At 37.3% G+C, this 18,514-nt stretch overlaps 1 protein-coding gene across 1 annotated transcript in view; it reads left to right on the top strand.

Annotated features, from left to right (window-relative positions):
• The window catches only part of DPY19L1 (dpy-19 like C-mannosyltransferase 1), a 50,400-nt gene that overhangs the window by 14,044 nt on the left and 17,842 nt on the right, over window positions 1-18,514 (top strand). Inside the window, exons 7-13 of the mRNA XM_069859820.1 lie at window positions 821-914; window positions 4,397-4,454; window positions 7,837-7,928; window positions 12,926-13,025; window positions 14,596-14,673; window positions 16,648-16,734; window positions 18,221-18,280. Coding sequence (XP_069715921.1) covers window positions 821-914; window positions 4,397-4,454; window positions 7,837-7,928; window positions 12,926-13,025; window positions 14,596-14,673; window positions 16,648-16,734; window positions 18,221-18,280 — 569 coding nt within the window. The remainder of the gene's footprint in view (window positions 1-820; window positions 915-4,396; window positions 4,455-7,836; window positions 7,929-12,925; window positions 13,026-14,595; window positions 14,674-16,647; window positions 16,735-18,220; window positions 18,281-18,514) is intronic.

Here is an 18,514-nt window from a genome sequence, read left to right as displayed (position 1 = left end):
TCACTTTCTCTAATTTTGTCAGAAGCAATAAACAGTGAATTAATGTATAACTTTTCACTCCTACTTCTTGTAAAAACAAAACCAAACCAACAAAACCACTAACTTCTAAGACTGCTGTGTTCAGTGAGCATGTCAGCTTATTTTAGAGAACTGTCTTGCTGCGTTTTCAGCAATGGTGAATAGTTATTTCTGCATACAAAACTACGAAGTTTGCTATCTTCTTGATAATAAATAAGGCTTCTTACACTGTACTGCTGAAATGATTGGAGCCAGAAGGATTTGAAGAAATAATAAGAAAACGAATAACAGAATTGTGAACGCAGAAGTGTTTGAATAAATGGAAGATTTGCATTATTGGAGACTCTCTTGGCTTCTGATAAAACAAAGCAAGCAAAGAGCATCATGTGTGATATGTTTAAAGATGGATTTACTCCTGCAAGAGATGAGAAGTGAGAGTATAGGAAGTACAAACCTGTTCTCAAAAGCTCTGTGAAGTCAAAACAGTCTGTAGAGAATGTTCTTGGAGATGCTTATGCCTTCAGTACATTGTAGGTTTTTTCTTTACAGTTAGTACTTCCTTTTGGTTTATTTTGTTGCTGACAGACAATGCTGTGTCCATGCTTCCTCTTTTTTTGAGAAGTTTAGTCTTCCTATTGAATCTCCACAATAATCTTGGTGACATTAAGTTTTTTGCTTGTCTGTTTCTGTAGATATATTAAGGTAGTATGCTGTGTGCTGCATTACACTGATTGTATGGTGGTTTATAAGCAATATGATCTTTCTTCTGTATTTGACAACGTGTTGATTGTTCGTTTGTTAGGGTTGGGGGACCCTGCTTCCTTTTATGTCGCCGTGATTTTTCTTTTGAATGGATTAATGATGTCACTGTTCTTCATATACGGTACATACCTCAGGTAAGGCAGCTGAGACTGAGCTATTTAGTTGGTATAGCTGTCAGTTTTATTACGAAATTTTAAACAGTGAGTGCTAAAATATTTTGTGGGATATTTCTTATTTGTTTGTACAGTAACAGTGCTTTTTATTACATATACAGTGTCACTGAAAAGTTACTGGAACAGAGAAGCTTTTTGCTTGTGATGATGCTGGAAAAAGTGGTGAAAAATTTCAATGAAGTGGTATCTCATTGATATCTCAGTGATACCACTGGGTTGTGGATACTAATGCTGTACAGGTTTTAAACAGCTTTTGAGAGGTTTCTGCTCTTAAAATTATCAGTCTAACTCATTTTTAAACAAAGCTTGAATGACAGTATACGTTTAATGAAGATTGGAGTTTTCCCAGTGCTTTGCCTCAGGTCATATTGCATGTCTTTCAATTTTAACTTAACTGAGAAGGCAAAATATTTTTTAAGATAATGCATTCTTTTGGAGATACCTATACACTTCAATTTTCTATGAATTTCTGTTTTCAGTATCTGTCCTTAAATTTCAGGAACTATATTATACTTTCATACAAAAATAGACTTCATGTTCAGCAGAACAACGGAAGTGGAAATATTTTTCTGTTTAGCTCTGTTTTCATTTGTTGATTTTGCAAAAAAGCAAAAGGCTGCTACATTTTCTTCTAAAAGGTGTGATCGTTTTTCCCATCAATCCCTGGCTTCAGTCTTGTGGTTTTATTCCCCACCCCCACCCCCCTTCTCTGAAGCATGTACAGATAGTTCAAATAAAGAGTAGTGTTGGACAGGAGCTCATAATGTAAAAAGGAAGTTGCCTGGTGCAGGTGTTTGAGAGTAAAGTTATATATGTTTGTATTCCTTAACATAAGAACTTCAAGTCTCATGTTTTGCGGAAGCAGATAAGCTTTGAATATTCTTGCAATTAACTTGTCATCTTTCTTTTAAGGGAGGTGCATGGAAACGTACATTTTATGTATTAACATCATTGAAAAATCAGTAAGGTCCTAATTTATCAGTACTTTTATTAGGCTTGGGTGGTGTTGGATGTAAATAACTGTCAAATACCTATAATAATTCAGTTTTTATTATAACTGATCTGCAATGTAGGTAGTCAGGATAACTAGAATATAAATGCAGTCTTTGTAGGATGTAAGCCAGGGTTTAAGTGTTATTAAGATAAAAAATCAAGTAACTACAAAGTTTCCTGCTGGTAGGATTTTGATCTTATTCTGAAGAATAGTCATAGCCAGATACCAGATCTAGATGATTGCTTGGTCATTATGACTGTTCCAAGGTTCCTCTTGGCCAAAGCAAGCCAGAATATTTAGGCTTTTCCACAAGGTGTGAAAAATAAAAAAACTGAATCTAGAGTAATACAATTCTATGAAATTCTTCTAATGAAGTAGTTAATCTTATGAATTGGTATAAGTCTCCTTAATAAAGCTGACTTGTTTCTGCTTGGCATTTTTAAATGCTTTTTTTATGGACTGACTCAGACTTATTTGATGGTGGGAAACCATCCTCTAGTATTTTCTCTGTCCTTTTTTTCCTGAATATGTTAGCAGTGATCATCTCAGTCTTACGTAATTATTTTTTCTAGATTTTCTTTTCATCTCCCTATATGTTCATAGAATGTGTAATCTTTTCATTTCAGCCTTTTACTTTTAGCCTCTTTGCAACTATGGCTAGTGATGAAAGGACATAGGATAGTGGAAGTCTGTGTTCTTATTATAATTTTCCAGGCTAACATGAATTCTCGCATCTGTGCTTGCTGTACTCTATAATGAACTTGTTGAAGGAGTTAAACTAGCAAAAAGCTAGTTGCTTTTGTAGGACTAGTTGTTGTATGGCTAGTGGTTGCTGTGTAGCTCCCTTAGCTAATTTCACCATGAGGTTAGAAGATGCCCAGGCATACTGTGTCCCTGCCCTAGCACTCTGTGTATGGTCTCTTGTTATGCAAATGCACGTAGGAATCTTCTTATATGATACAAGTTAGTCTTAAGCTCTGAAGCATTCTCAGTTAAAGATAACTGAAGCAATATGCTGAGAACTTATGCCATTTTTAGTTGGTTTTTTTTAATCGACAAAGGAGTGGCATTTGGATGATAAATACTTTATGCAATTATAAAATTCTGCCCCCTCCACCCCCGCCTCTCTTTTCTTGTAGTCAAGGGACATAATACTTAAGCTGATTGTCAAATATTGCATCTTGAAGAATGACCGGTACATTTCCCATATCTCCTTCTGACAGCACTTTTTCAGTATTTTGGGTTTTGCATATTAATCAGCAATGAATTATAGCATTTTCCCAGATGACTTGAAGCTTCAGCTTGTTGTACACAGGGAGTGAAAAGACTACTACTTTCATTGTTGCAGACCTGGCTCTACTAGACAAAGTGTAACTGCATAATCTGCAGTTGTTTAAAAATTACTAATTATTTTAGTTAACATCAAATTTAGGTAAGTTTTTGATTACTTTTTTATTAAATGTGAGATAAGTGGGTTCCAGCTGAAGGATATGTACTTCACCAGTTTTAGTATGGTATGGAAGTGTCAGTGGAAATAGTTACACTTAAGCATTTCTGTGCCAATATGAAAGATAAACTACTGTATCTCCTACATGACAGCATTGTCCTGTTGGAATATAACCAGTGTCACTCAACACTGTATGTAACCCTTTGTGAAACAGGCTCAGTTCACTTCCTTTTCTGAAAAAGACACTGACACGGTGCATTTCCCTATTCTGTGCTACAGATTTACTGATCTTTTCTCATGTGGTAATATAAGTTGTCCCTTATTGAGGCCAATGGCTCTAAAGCCTAGAGGACAAGGCTGATGAGGAGTGGCTGAGGGAACTGGGGTTGTTTAGTGTGGAGAAGACTGAGGGGGAGACCTTATCACTGTGTACAACCACCTGAAATGAGGTTGTAGGGAGGTGGGTGTTGGTCTCGTTCTCTCAAGTGGCTAGGTGATAGGATGAGAGAAATTGGCCTCAGGTTGCATCAGGGGAGGTTCAGATTGGGTGTTAGGGAAAAAAATCTTCACTGAAAGAGTGGTGAAGTATTGGAACAGGCTGCCCAAAGAAGCGGTGGAGTCACCATCCCTGGAGTTGTTCAAAAAATGTGTAGATGTTGCACTTCAGGACATGGTTTATTAGGCACGGTGCTATTGACCTGACAGTTGGACTTAATGGTGTTAGAGGTCTTTTCCAAACTTAATGATTCTATGATTATATGATATAAGCAGTGGTTCACTCAGAAATAAATATTAGCTGACTAACTTATATTTTAATGTTGTATGTACAGTGTAGATTGCTCTTCCTTGATGCCTGAAATTATTCCACTACCTCCCAATAAACTTAGCTGTACATAAGTGTTGCTTCACATATTTTAAGCAGCATTGACCATTATGAGATTCTGTTTTACCTATTTTTCCTGTTTTGGTTTGTTTGTGTTTTTTTTTTCTTCCTTTCCACAGTGGGAGCCGTCTAGGAGGCCTTGTTACAGTGATTTGTTTCTTTTTCAACCATGGAGAGGTAGGTCTCCCTCGACAACTGCCCCCTCCCCGTTTTTCTTTTTTAAGCTTAAGATAATTCTCATTTCATTAATGATAGTGATGTTGCCTGTCTTCTAGGGGATGAATTTGAAGGGAATAAGACATTTTTGAAAGCAAAATAGGCTATGACTCAAATGTATAGCATGGTCTAATATATCACCTTAGATGTTAAAAAAAATCATTTAGAAAGGGAGCATATTGTAAAGTGGTCCTGAGATTGAAAATTTGGTAGCACAATGACTTCAGGTTTCAAAACATCAAAATGTTCTGATTTTGTGCCTATCTCAGGCCTAATTGGGCTACATATACCCTATGAAGAAGATTCAAAAATAGAGAAGGTTTTTTTTAAATTGCTATATATTTTATCAGAAATTCACAAATACCTACACACACAGAAGAAAGGCAAAGAAGCCTCTGTAGTAGTGGTATACTGTAGCCAGAATACCCAGAATTTGGTAACTGTGTATGTATACAGGGAATTCCATTGCTAAGCTTCTTTAGTAAGTGGCATTAAGCTGTCACTGAAAGCATCTCCCTGTGTACCCAGCTAATTCTATTCATTATATTAATATTCATATATTAATATTTGTTTCATTTTACTTAAAATGCTGCTATACTATAAAGATTTTTTTAGGTGGAAACTGGCTAACTTAGGATTATGTTAAGGGTTAAATTTATATTTTGTATTCTTATTTTACTGAGCTGAACTTAATAACATAACAGAGTCAAAGATGCTTCTATTCATAGTGAACTTTGACAGTTTTCTTGTAAAACAAAAGTGTGTGTGATTAAATAGCTGTTTTATTCTTGAGTGTCATTGAAACTGTTTTTCTCCAAATGTCCTCCACCAAGAATTTTTACCAGTGGATGTTAACTGCCTGGTCCAGATCAGATAAAAGAGTTTTTAAACTTTCTTCGATGTGTAAGAGGATGAATACAAAGTTTCATGTGTGTTTCCATTCTTCCTAATGGTATTCTGAAAAGAATCCAGTGTTTTATCCTTTACTAGGAAATACTGATAACAGGGTAGGCACTGTTTTATGAAGTATGTATGTTAAGGTGATAAATGGTAACCTCAGAAAGGACAAGTTTTAATGGCAGCGATAATGAAAAGAAGGGTTTATTTCATGGTGGCACAGGCAGTTCTCTTATCCGTAGAAGAGTCTGTAGGAGAGCTTGTCTCTCTGTGGGTGACTTGACTTGGAGGAACCACAGAGTAGTGTATGCATTTTGGAGAATGGCATGAAATTAGGTATGCATAGCTCTATGTAGACTTAGTCTGGACTTAGGTAGAGCTTAAGTAAGGTGACTCTGATTCAGGCTCGGCTGTATGGATTTCTGGAGAGCAACAGGACTTAGTTGCAGAGGTGCATTGTTAGATCTCAGCTGGCTCTTTGCATTGGTGTTGTACCTAATGAAATGACTTGGAGCTGTTTGAATTTGTGTATATAGAATTATGGTAGTATATGTAGTTACATGTATGTAGGTGGTCCAGCTTCACTGTGCATATTGTTGAATCTCATGCAAGGGGTATGCACACATATATGTGCATAAACCCTCTGTTTTATCTAACTCTTAAATGTGCCTTTGGTTCTGCATAAATCATCTTGCATGTGGTTCAATGGTCTGTACAGTGGAGCCAGACCATTTGCTAGAAATTTGCTTTCTTTTTCTGGTTTAATAGGACTGAGCTATGTGAATAAGCCTGATCTGCAAGTCTTGGTATCTCAGATCTAATATTGTGTAAAAGTGGTTAGCCTTCTGGCACTGAGGTGATGAACCTGAGGCAGCATGTTTTTATTTATGCTGTGCTTATGCTACTGTGTTTTAATGATTTCAAGCTTAGACAGATCTGATGTATTTATACCTGCCTCAAAGTTAGTTTACAGCCTTGATAAGTCATCCATCAGATGATTGAGTTTATTACATTCCAAATATAGAAAAATAGCATGGGCTACATTAGTTAATCCACTTTTAAGGTAATGCTTCCTTTTTACCACTGTGTGTACTCACCGCTTCTTTCCTGTTTTTATCTCCTCCAATATCAAAAGATTTGGTAAATGAAATGCTGTTGTTGTCTTGAAAAAAATTCAGAAAGACTATACTGCTTTAGAATAATTGTAATTATATTTATTGGTAATAAAAGTGATTTTAAACTGATCACATCTGTGCAGTCAGCTGAAGACAACACGTGAGTGTCTATATATTTATGGAAGATTTATTTTAAAAGTAATCAGGGTGCACCTTTTATACAGAGTGCTTTTAGGTAGCAAGGACTGTTTGATTAATATGATGAGCTTCTGTACTTTGCATTTGTTTTACACTATTTCTACCCATTTATTAACATATTTGTGAAAGAATAAGAAAATAAGCAAGGAATTGTATGACGTTGGTTCTAGTGACTTGGTTAAAATAGTGTTTTAAAACATGGTTTTAAGATTATAGGAAGCAAAAGAGAAGGAACACCCTGGCATAAACATCCTGTAAGTTTTTATAGATTAATTATGGTCCATGTTAAGATGAACTACATTTGTGTTCTGTAGTTGTAAAAAATCTACTTCTAATTTTTAGTGCAAATTTACTGCTAGCCATTTTGAAACCATTTTTTTGTATATCAATGTTGTCCTGTAAAGCTGTAATTTATTTTTTGATTGTCGGTGTCTGCAAGCACTTTATAAAGAGCTGAGTGTAAACATTGGAGATGAGTTATAGCTGAGCCATTTGCCGTGAACCCCAAGAAATGAGTGACAAATCTATTCAGTTGACTTCATTGTATTATGCTTTGCTTTATTAGGGTTAAAGAGTGAATTATGTAAGTTAGTATAAGCTCTGTAAGAGCTTAATTTCATGTTTTCAAATTTACTGTCCTGTTTTGGAGAGCAGCTTTAGATTTTATACTTTCTGTGCTGCTCCTCGTAAAAATGTGAAATGTTTATAACCTCACAAACTCTGGCGTAATGAAGAGTATGTTTGTTTGTCCTTCAGATCCTCTTCCCACACGCTTTCTCCATCTATATATTCCTGAATTTGAGAATGACTTTAGTTACATGTTTAGTTGGCATCTGCTCTCCTGTCTTTGTTCTTTGATGTTCTGTAGCTGCCACATCTAATTTTGGAAAAGCAGAGAGCTATTTTAATTAAGCAGTGCTATCATAGATAGACCTCAAGTCTGGAAGCCACTTCCTTTTTCCTCCTCCTTTCTGCTTCCTAGATTGTTCTTTGTAAGCTTGTGAGTAAAATCTCATGTAGCATGCGTTCTGCTTTATTGAAGTATTTGTAGTTATTCATTTTGAAGTACAAATGCATTGTTTTATGGAAATGTAGCAGCAAATGTTATCATCTAACCCAGTTCTTATTTTTAGTGCACTCGCGTCATGTGGACTCCACCTCTTCGTGAAAGTTTCTCATACCCATTCCTCGTGCTTCAGATGTTGCTTTTGACCTATATTCTCAGGTACCTCTTGATTTATACTTAGCTCTTTACAATGATTTAAAAAATTGAATGTCACAGGACGTTTATTTGAATGCATTTATTTAAATATTTATTTAAGTTCCTCTGTATGCTGTAGCAATGATATCATTAACATAGAAACTTCCCTGTGGTTGTTAAATTGCAGACACTGCACCAGTAGAACTGCAGTCATACTACTCACTAAAAGGAAAAACTTTGCAAAGACATAATTAAAATAAAAATCAGAATTAGTGTGTTGGCAAATACGTATCTAAGCTGAAAAAAGAAAATCGGAATTTTTGACTGATGTAATTTCCTTCCCATGAGAAACAAGGAGTTACTCCATCAACTGGTTTTGTCCTCCTTAAAGATCGATATGGTGATTGCACTTAGAATAAGCCTATGCCATGCAAGAGTGGGTGCTATAGGCACCCATAAGATAGTATGCTTCTGCAGTTTTCAGTGACCAATTAACTAGTTGTTAATAGTGGTTGTTTCTGCCTCGCAATATGATTGTGTTATAGTCTTGCCTCTTTTTTGAAAAATAAGCATGGTCTTTAATACTTGAGGGCTTTACCATCAACATGGTATATTTATGATTTAGCCGAACATTGTACTTGTAACCTCATATTTTCCTTTATTAGGTCATATTGATTTGTAGCTGTTGATGATTAAACCACAAATATATTGTGCTCATCACTAGCTTATGGTTTTTAGGTGAGGAAAAGATATACGCTGTCTAGAAAAATATGTTGAGGAATAGTTCATAGAGTCATTGCTGGATTTCATGGTAGAAAAACACTTGTTCATTTAGTGCTAAATTTTGAGGTCAAACAAAAAATGAGGAAATTGCACTTTAAGTTAGGGTGATCAGAGTACATATATTCTATACCTATAATTATGACACTTCTTGATTAGATAGATTCACTGCTGTTCTTCAGATTTAGGTACATAAAATAGTACTTTGGGCTTGCTTACTGATGAGAAGTAGGTATTTAATCGAAGCATTTCAGAGCAAGGTCCCAAAAAGGGGATAATACGCTCTACTTCCTGTTTCTCAGCTATAATTCGTGCTTCAAGAGAAGCTCTGATTTATTTATAGCAGTATTCCAATGAAATATAGGGCCTATCTTTGAAACAGAGACTAGAACTGAGTTTTTCCATTGTTTGTATCACTTGTATCACTTTTCTATAACGTATTACTTAATACCTTAGGATAATTATCAGCATGACTTCCAGTAGTGGTTAATCTTGAGGCTTTGTAAAAGAAGCTGAAGAAAATTTTACAGAATTTAGTGAGACTGCTGTGATCTGTTTGGTTTGGGTTTTACAGCAGAATATTTATGGTGTCTTCATCTGTTGGAGACCACTTAGTGAAATTTGAAATATGACATGCTTCTGAAGTGAACTCAATGCTAATACAGGATTAAATTAATAATGCTTATAGCAGGAAATGGAGAATGAACTGTCTTCAGTTAAAGATGAGACTCATGTATTTGTCAGTCTCCTGCCCTGAAACCTTACTCAGAATTGCTAGCAGACAGTTGTGAAAAGTAAATATGGAGGAAATAGGAGAGAGGGGAGTGAAATCACTTTCAAATGCAAACTGTTCTCCCAGAGCCCACAGAAGAAGCACAGGTCACCTGAAGAGAAACATAGATTATCTCAAGCCAGGAAGATGGCTTCACTGGGGGCCCAAATTAAGTGCCTCTGTGCAAACACACATAGCATGGGGAATAAACAAGAGGAGTTAAATGTGCACATGCCTGCAGGGCTGTAATCTCATTGGCATCATGGAGACATGGTGGGATGGATCCTATGATTGGAGTGTTGGGTTGGAGGGATACAGGCTCTTCAGGAAGGACTGGCAGGGAAGACGAGGAGGAGGTGTTGCCCTCTATGTCAATGAAGTGCATGGAGCTCCGTCTGGGCTGGGTGAGGAACTGACCAAGAGCCTGTGGTCAGGATTAAAAGGAAGATAGGGAAAGGTGAGATTACAGTGGGGGTCTGCTACAGGCCACCAGACCAAGCAGAGCAAGTGGATGAAGCCCTCCACAGACAGAGATGAGCAGCCTCACATTCACAAGGCCTGATCCTCATGGTTAACTTCAGCCAGCCCCATATCTGTTGTAGGGGTAATGTGGCGGAGCATAACCTCTTTCTTCAAGTGATAGAAGAGCCAATGAGGAGGGGTGCTGTGCTGAACCTTGTTCTCACCAACAAGGAAGCGCTAGTGGGGAGTGTGCAACTCGAGGGAAGCCTTGGCTGCAGTGACCATGAATTGGTGGAATTCAAGATCCTTAGGGCAGCAAGGAGGGCGTGCAGCAAGCTCACTACCCTGGACTTGAGGAGAGCAGATTTTGGACTTTTCAGGGATATACTTGGTAGAGTGGCATGGGATTAAGCCATGGAGGGGAGAGGGGCCCAAGAATGCTGGTTAATATTCAAGGATCACTTCTTCCAAGCTCTTCCCAAAAAAGAAAAAGTTGGACAAAATCACCAGGAGGCCTGCATGGACATGGAGGCCTGCCTCCTAGACACTTAAACTCAAAAATGAAGCCTGCAGAGGGTAGAGGCAAGGGCAAGTAGCCTGGGAGGAATACAGTGAAATTGTCTGAGCAGCCAGGGATCAGGTTAGGAAAACTGAAGCCCTGATGGAAGTTAATCTGGCCAAGGATGTCAAGGACAACAAGAAAAGCTTCTGTAGGTATGTTATTGATAAAAGGAAGACTAAGGAAAATGTGGGCCTTCTCCAGAAGGAAATGAGAGACCTGGTTGCCCAGGATATGGAGAAGGCTGAGGTACTCAATGACTCAGTCATAGAATCATAGAATAACCAGGTTGGAAGAGACCCACTGGATCATCGAGTCCAACCATTCCTATCAAACACTAAACCATGCCCCTTAGCACCTCATCCACTCGTGCCTTAAACACCTCCAGGGAAGGTGACTCAACCACCTCCCTGGGCAGCCTGTTCCAGTGCTCAATGACCCTTTCTGTGAAGAATTTTTTCCTAATGTCCAGCCTAAATCTCCCCTGGCAGAGCTTGAGGCCATTCCCTCTTGTCCTGTCCCCTGTCACTTGGGAGAAGAGGCCAGCACCCTCCTCTCTACAACCTCCTTTCAGGTAGTTATAGAGAGCAATGAGGTCTCCCCTCAGCCTCCTCTTCTCCAGGCTAAACAATGCCAGCTCTCTCAGCCGCTCCTCATAAGGCTTATTCTCCAGCCCCTTCACCAGCTTTGTTGCTCTTCTCTGGACTCTCTCCAGAGCCTCAACATCCTTCTTGTGGTGAGGGGCCCAGAACTGAACACAGGATTCAAGGAGCGGTCTCACCAGTGCCGAATACAGAGGGAGAATAACCTCCCTGGACCTGCTGGTCACACCATTTCTGATACAAGCCAACATGCCATTTGGCCTTATTGGCCACCTGGGCACACTGCTGGCTCATGTTCAGTTGGCTGTCAACCAACACCCCCAGGTCCCTCTCCTCCAGGCTTCAGCAAGGGCTTAAGCCACACTGTCCAAGGTACAAAAGGCAAAGGCAGAGACTGGTAGAATGAAGAACTGCCAGCTGTAGAAGAGAATGAGTTTCAAGGCCATCTAAGGAACCTGGAGGTATTTAAAAGACAGGTGGTTGAGGTGCTGAGAGGCATGGTTTAGTGGTTGATAGGAATGATTGGACTCAGTGGTCCTGTGGGTCTTTTCCAACCTAGTTATTCTGTGATTCTGTGATCTTTGTCACAGACATTAATAGTGGGGTTGAGGGCAACCTTGGCAAGTTTGCTGAGGAAACCAAGCTGTGTGACGCAGTCAACATACTGGAGGGAAGCAGTGCTATCCAGAGGGACCCTGACAAGCTTGAGAGGTGAATCTGTGTGAACCTCATGAAGTTCAACAAGGCCAACTGCAAGATTCTGCACCTGGGTCAGGGCAATCCCAAGCAAAAATACAGACTGGGCAGAGAATGGGTTGATAGCAGCCCCGAGAAGAAGGACTTGCCGGTGTTTATTGATAAGAAGTTCAGCATGACTTGGCAATGTGCACTTGCAGCCTAGAAAGCCAACTGTGTCCTGGGCTGTATCAAAAGAAGTATGATCAGCAAGTTGAAGGAGGTGATTCTGCTCCTCTACACTGCTCTTGTGAGACCTCATCTGGAGTACCATGTTCAGTTCTGGAGTCCTTAGCACAGGAAGAACATGAATCTGTTGTAGCCATCCTGTGGATGATCAGTGGGCTGGAGCACCTCCCATACAAGGACAGACTGAGAGAGTTGGGCTTCTTTAGCCTGGAGAAGAGAAAGTTTCAGGGAGACCTTATAGCAGCCTTCCAGTACTTAAAGGAAGCCCACAGGATATCTGGGGAGGGGCTCTTTATCAGGGATTACAGGGATAGCTAGAGGGGGAGCAGTTTTAAGATAAAAGAGGGTATCTATAGATTAGATACTGGGGAGAAAATTTTGACTATGAGGGTTGTGAGGCCCTGGAACAGCTTGCCCAGAGAAGTCGTGGATACCTTGTCCCTGGAGGTGTTCAACGCCAGGTTGGGTGGGGCTTTGAGCAACCTGATCTAGTGGAAGATATCTGCCCATTGCAGGCAGGTTGGAGCTAGATAATCTTTAAGGTCCCTTCCAATGCCAACCATTGTGGTCCCAGCTGAAATGGAAATGGTTGTGACCTGACTGTAGAGTTGTTACAAGAAGGTGGACCACTGCAGGTGACATAGGTTGGCCTGCAATATTATGTGGTGCTGGTAGAAGAACTTGTTTGGTAATGAGTGACTCATAGTTAAGAAACATAAAGCATCAGAACTATTGTTTTTGAAAAAATGATGGAATGTAGGTATTAAGCTTACCTAAGCAGTGTTATTTGTAGTTCAATATTGCTAGCTTAACTTCCCAGGTAGCTTTGTTTTTATTGCATTCTCTGTTTTGCTTTTCAATAATATGCAAACACCCGTGTAATTTTACTTACTGATGCCTATTCTGTCTCTTTTTCCCCAAGGATTCCGAATATTAATACAGGAAGCTTGATTGCACTGTGTGTTTCTAATATCTTTTTCATGCTTCCCTGGCAGTTTGCTCAGTTTGTTCTTCTAACACAGGTAAGACCGTATTCACCTCTAAATAGCCTCTTTGTCTTATCTAGGCAAATTGACTGCTTTGTATCGATAGCCATTGAATTCACAACTATAGCAATCCTTTCCTTTTAGCCAGATTTCACTCTTGCTGTCAGGAAAGATTCAGAGCATTTGTCACATCAATATTTTTCCTGTCTTACATTTAGAAGGTGATCATTTTACACCACTCAGTCTCCTGTTTCCAGGACTAAAAAATTTACTTTTCTCTTAATGGCAGCCTCCAGCCTAAGATCAGTACATCTGAACAAGAAAAATCTCTGTATATTGAAGCACAAAAATAAAAACAGCATTGATCTTTAATCTCTTTGGGCTATTACAGATTTTCAAATTGAGCAATGTTTGCATGGCATGTAGTATCTGGCATGATTTTGCATGATTTCCTATCTAATTTTGATGAGCTCGTGAGCAGTGGCCTTACTGTCTGAGAGTTCAAACAGTTTAAGTAACTTTAGCTGGTGTTGAAATAGAGTAAGTGGTAATGTGAGCAGTAGGATACTGTCAAACAGCATATGTTTAGTGTTGAGGTTTATTGAAATGTAGCCTGTTAATTGAAATCTGTTTGTCTCCATACCTTTTCACTTCTTTGTCCTGCTTGAAGCAGATCTTGCTTGGTTTGAGTTGATTGTTTTGAACGATCATTATATGCTGTGACATGCAAATTTTGTAACTGCAGAAGAGTAAGCCATCAAATTCTGTAAAATATTTTGAGCCACTCATTTCTATAATCTCTTTAAGATGCTGGGCCTGAAACTTGAAATTACTGGTTAAATTTGTAATTTCATTAATTTACCGTGTGACTTTTGGCAAGCTGCCCAATCCATGAATTTCATTTACCTCGGCCACAAATTATAGATGTTGCCATATTTTGCTGAAAAGTTAAGGTTAAATAATGATAATGAATGCCTTCTTGGTTTTGTTTTGTTCTAAAAATCTAAGGATGAAAGGTGATGTGTTAATGCTGTATTTTGATGACTTGCATTTTTGTAAAGCTGAATACTTATTTCTTAAATATTCTAGTATGTTTGATAATTGTTATTTGGAGCACCACAATAGTTTTTTTGAAAGAAACTATTATAGAATCACTAGGTTGGAAAAGACCCACTGGATCATCAAGTCCAACCATTCCTATCAATCACTAAACTATGCACCTCAGCACCTCATCCACCCGTCTTTTAATCACCTCCAGGGAAGGTGACTCAACCACCTCCCTGGCCAGCCTGTGCCAGTGCCCAACAACCCATTCCATGAAAAATTTTTTTCTGATGTCAAGCCTAAACCTCCCCTGGTGCAGCTTGAGGCGATTCCCCCTTGTCCTGCCCCCTGTCACTTGGGAGAAGAGGCCAGCTACCTCCTCTCTACAACCTCCTTTCAGGTAGTTATAGGGAGAAATGCCTAAGTATTTACTTAGAAAAAAGCTAGCAATAAAAGTTATTTTATGATTGTTTGAATAATCAGTTTTGTATGAATGTGCATTGAGCTAGAAAGAGTACACCGCTGCAAATTATTTTAACTTATCTTTCACTTTTGATTCTAGATAGCTTCATTATTTGCTGTGTGTATTATGGGTTATATTGATTCCTGCAAATTACAGAAGATACTCACTGCTCATATGGTAATACCTCTTTTTGAAATCTTAAATTCCCTCAAACAGCTCAGAGCATCGAAAGAGACCATTTCTCTGAAGTATTTTCCTTAGTTAGAAGAGGGTTGAAAAGATGTAATAATAAGAGATGGAGTCACCTGGGTTTGAATATTAGATATTATGTATATTTATATCACAATGTCAGAAACTAGGATACCCCTGGTGCACAGGGGTTTTTGAACTTAAGAAAAATTATCAGCCTAAAAGATTTGTAGAAATATTTGCCTCTCCTGTCTATGCTTATCATATGAACTTGAAGATACAGCCTCAAACAACAGACTAGAAAACATAGGAAGTAATAAAGTGTGAGCAATAACAAGTTGAAAAGACAACATTCATCTCGTGCTCTAGGTTAGTACAAACAAAAAAATGAAATGTTGATAAGTGAAAACTTACTGTCAGCAAGTCTTTATCTCTGGAGAAAAATTGCAACTAAAATTGGGTTTTGAGGACTACTATAGTCTTGACCTTGCAAAGATGTTGTGATTGAAATATTTGAAGAAATAGTTAGAGGACAAAAAAAGTAATTTATTAGTCTCAGGAAAAGCTATATTTTCAAAAATGATTGAGCAAGTCAACAGAGGAAGGAGATGATAAATAAAAACCGTTTAAGTTCCTGCACAATATATCTTATTTTCATTTTTAAATTGAAGATAACGGTCAAGTTTTGCTACCAGGAATTCTGCTCTTTGAAGTGAGATTACAATTTTAAATATACAGGAAGATGTAAACAACATTTTTGAAGAAATATAGTTGTCTTTAAAAATAGATTTTTGCTAAAATTCTACTATGCAAACTCACTGAGCAATAAAAGAATATTTACCACAGGAAAGAAGCTCCGAGATAAATTATATTTCATATGATTTCAAACATATTTTGAATTACAATACATGATAAATTAAAGACAGTAGTTCTACGGAACTAATTTCTGATGTAAACTCAGGACACCAAACACTTGTTCCCAGTCAGATTGACCGGGAAAATTTGCAAGTAAGCCTTTTGGTTTAGTTATTGTTTGACAGAAGCAGGATTAAATAGTTCAGCCTTTTGACTTATGTCAATAGCTAGTATCATAATTTTGGTGTCAATGTGTCATAAGCCTGTTTACATATAGATAAACAATTGTTACATTACAGAGAAAGTATAATGCGGCTGGATAAATTGCTAGTCATCATTTTGAGGTGGTTTTAATTTTTGCGTCACTCCCCACTTTTCTGTGGAAAATGAGTCTAACTGTGAGGGGGGCAGTACAAAAGTCTCCATATTTTAAAAATAACTACGCTATTTTTCCTTATTTGTGTACATAGAAGAAGGCAGAGGTTGATCATTGATTCTGCTCTCCAAGTTAGACAATGTAATTTAGCTTGCTTTCTGCTAAAAAGAAGGCACAGAGAGATATCTTGATAGCTGATAAAAGTTGAATTTCAGCCTTGGTTTTTAACCTCATGTAGTTAAATGCCTGTGATCAAACAGTCGGCGTTCTGGTTCATTGACTTTGGTGATGATTATATTTTAAATATATGCTTCTCAGTTTGGAAGAAAGAAAAAAACATTTTTATGTTTGTCCAGGATTCTGAAACATAATAAAACAGGATGGAGAAATAATATAATAATTTGAGAAAAAATTATAAAAAGACTATGCTAGGAATAACTTCAAAATGTAGCTGCACATGTAATGTAAGATGAACTAGTTATATGATCAAAGCTTTTTGTCTGTAAGTACTTCTAAAATATAAATTAACATTATAGTCTACACTTGGCTACCTACTGCCATTAAGTCCTTATAATCAGTGGTTTTGGAACAGTTCTGTAATGTGATTATGAAGATTGCACATGCTGTGAAGTAGATGTCTTTAAATTTAAAGCTGTTGATACAAAGTAATCTCTAGACTTGGGCAATTTTTTATTTTTCTCTTTTCAATTATTTTTATTTTCTTCTTTCAGGTGTCTCTTGTAGTGTGTTTTATTCTGATGTTTGGTAATTCGATGTTACTAACATCATATTATGCTGCATCTTTAATAGTTATCTGGGTAAGTTGTTCAAGAAAAAAAATCATGACATGCTACAGCTGTAATGCTGTACTGTTGTGTATTTTTTGATGTAAAATGTGAAATTGCTATGTTACCAGATAGTTGAGAAATCTTTCACATGACAGACAGAATTAGACCTTAAAGACATTTGGAAAATGTGTAAACACTAGTTTAAAATATGTTTGTAAACGAAGACATCTTCATAATAGAAATTCAATTAAGGCTCAGTTCTGTTGTTTTAGTAAAAGTACAGGATTTACCGTATGTGTATTTTTCACCAGAATAGTTGTAAAACAAGAATATGACCAAGGAGGAGTTTATTTTAAATGTTTCTTTATTGATTGTGAAACTGAAAATGCAGAACAAGTGTCTAAACAGTATATAACCATATATTGTACTGTTTGAAACAGCTTAGTCATACTGCCACATTAGTGAAATTATTCACTGAATACTCATCTCCTCATCATTCACCATCTTAATTTCTCTTAAATAGGAAAAACAACACCCAACATTTTTGAGTGTTGTACTGTTTCTCTTAAGGGAATTATGTACATAGGTAATAGGAGATAAGACTGTGTGAATAGATCTGCTTTATCACTCTATAAAGCATCTCAATTTCTGATTCTTTTTGCCTCTCCTAGAAGCTTTGGTCAAGCTTAGTGATTTATTTTTCTTTGTTTACATTTTGTCCATAAACAAAAGAGTGGGAATCTTTTGCTTATGCTAAGAATAAGCTGTCCTGGCTACTGGTGCTTGCTGTAGTATAGTTTCCTTGTTATAAACCTACTCTAGTTTCTTGTAGCAGCTTGTAATTATATAGTAAGTAGGTACATTGAATTTTTTGGCTATTTTCGATTTTGGAAAAAATATTTATTGTTTGTTATTTGTGTGCTTATAGTGGCCTCCATCATAGTTTCACACATGGACTGGGTTTCTGGAAGCTTTTAAGTTCATTCTCAGTTTCTCTTAATTACTTTGTTCATCAAATTAAGGTGAATCTTCCTTTGCGGTAAAATGAGGAATATGATGTGAAACAGAAAAATACCAGCAACTCTTCTTAACCCCCATATCTGTTGCCTCATTTGAAAATTTTGTCTTATGCTGCCAGTAATTTATTTAATTCTTCAGATATGTCTTGTCATTCATGGAAGCACACATAATTCAGTTCCTCATTGGCTTTCCTTTAAAGAAGCCTAGAACTTTATAATACAGACTCCTACTTGTTAATGAGAAGAGTGGTCTTCCATTAATTATATATGAACTGCAGTAATGTGTTACTGTATTGGCATGTTTTGCCAGTGCAGCGTGAAATCAGAATATTATTCATTCTTATTTCAGGTTGTATTAATTGTGGAGGGTTTTTTTAAATAAATGGCATTGTGATTCAATAGGCATTTACCAAAATCACAACACCCACATCCAGGGTACTGGAGTATCTTGTTATTACTATATGTAACCTGAAAATGTACATTCATTTTATTAATAGGGAATTCTTGAATTGAGTCCAAGAGTCTTGAAAAGCAGCAGAAGAGAAGTCTATGTTTGGGTAAGGAATTTCATATATTTGAATTTCAGAAAAGAACTGTGACTTCCCCCCCCCTCATTGTTTTGTTTTAATGAAATATAGAAATAACTTCTGGCTTAGTTTCTAATAGTTGAAAATCAAGAAATATAGCTTACCTACTCCCTTTAAGTAAATTGTCCATATTCTCAGAAATTAATCTGGAATTACTGAAGGAAGAAAGGGGCATAAACATACATTTATATCAGAAAACGGAAA

This window comes from Phaenicophaeus curvirostris, chromosome 6 (genome assembly GCF_032191515.1).
Source record: "Phaenicophaeus curvirostris isolate KB17595 chromosome 6, BPBGC_Pcur_1.0, whole genome shotgun sequence".
NCBI lineage: Eukaryota > Metazoa > Chordata > Aves > Cuculiformes > Cuculidae > Phaenicophaeus > Phaenicophaeus curvirostris.
The sequence above is the reverse complement of the archived record's forward strand: the minus strand, read 5'-3'. Positions and strand labels throughout refer to the sequence as shown.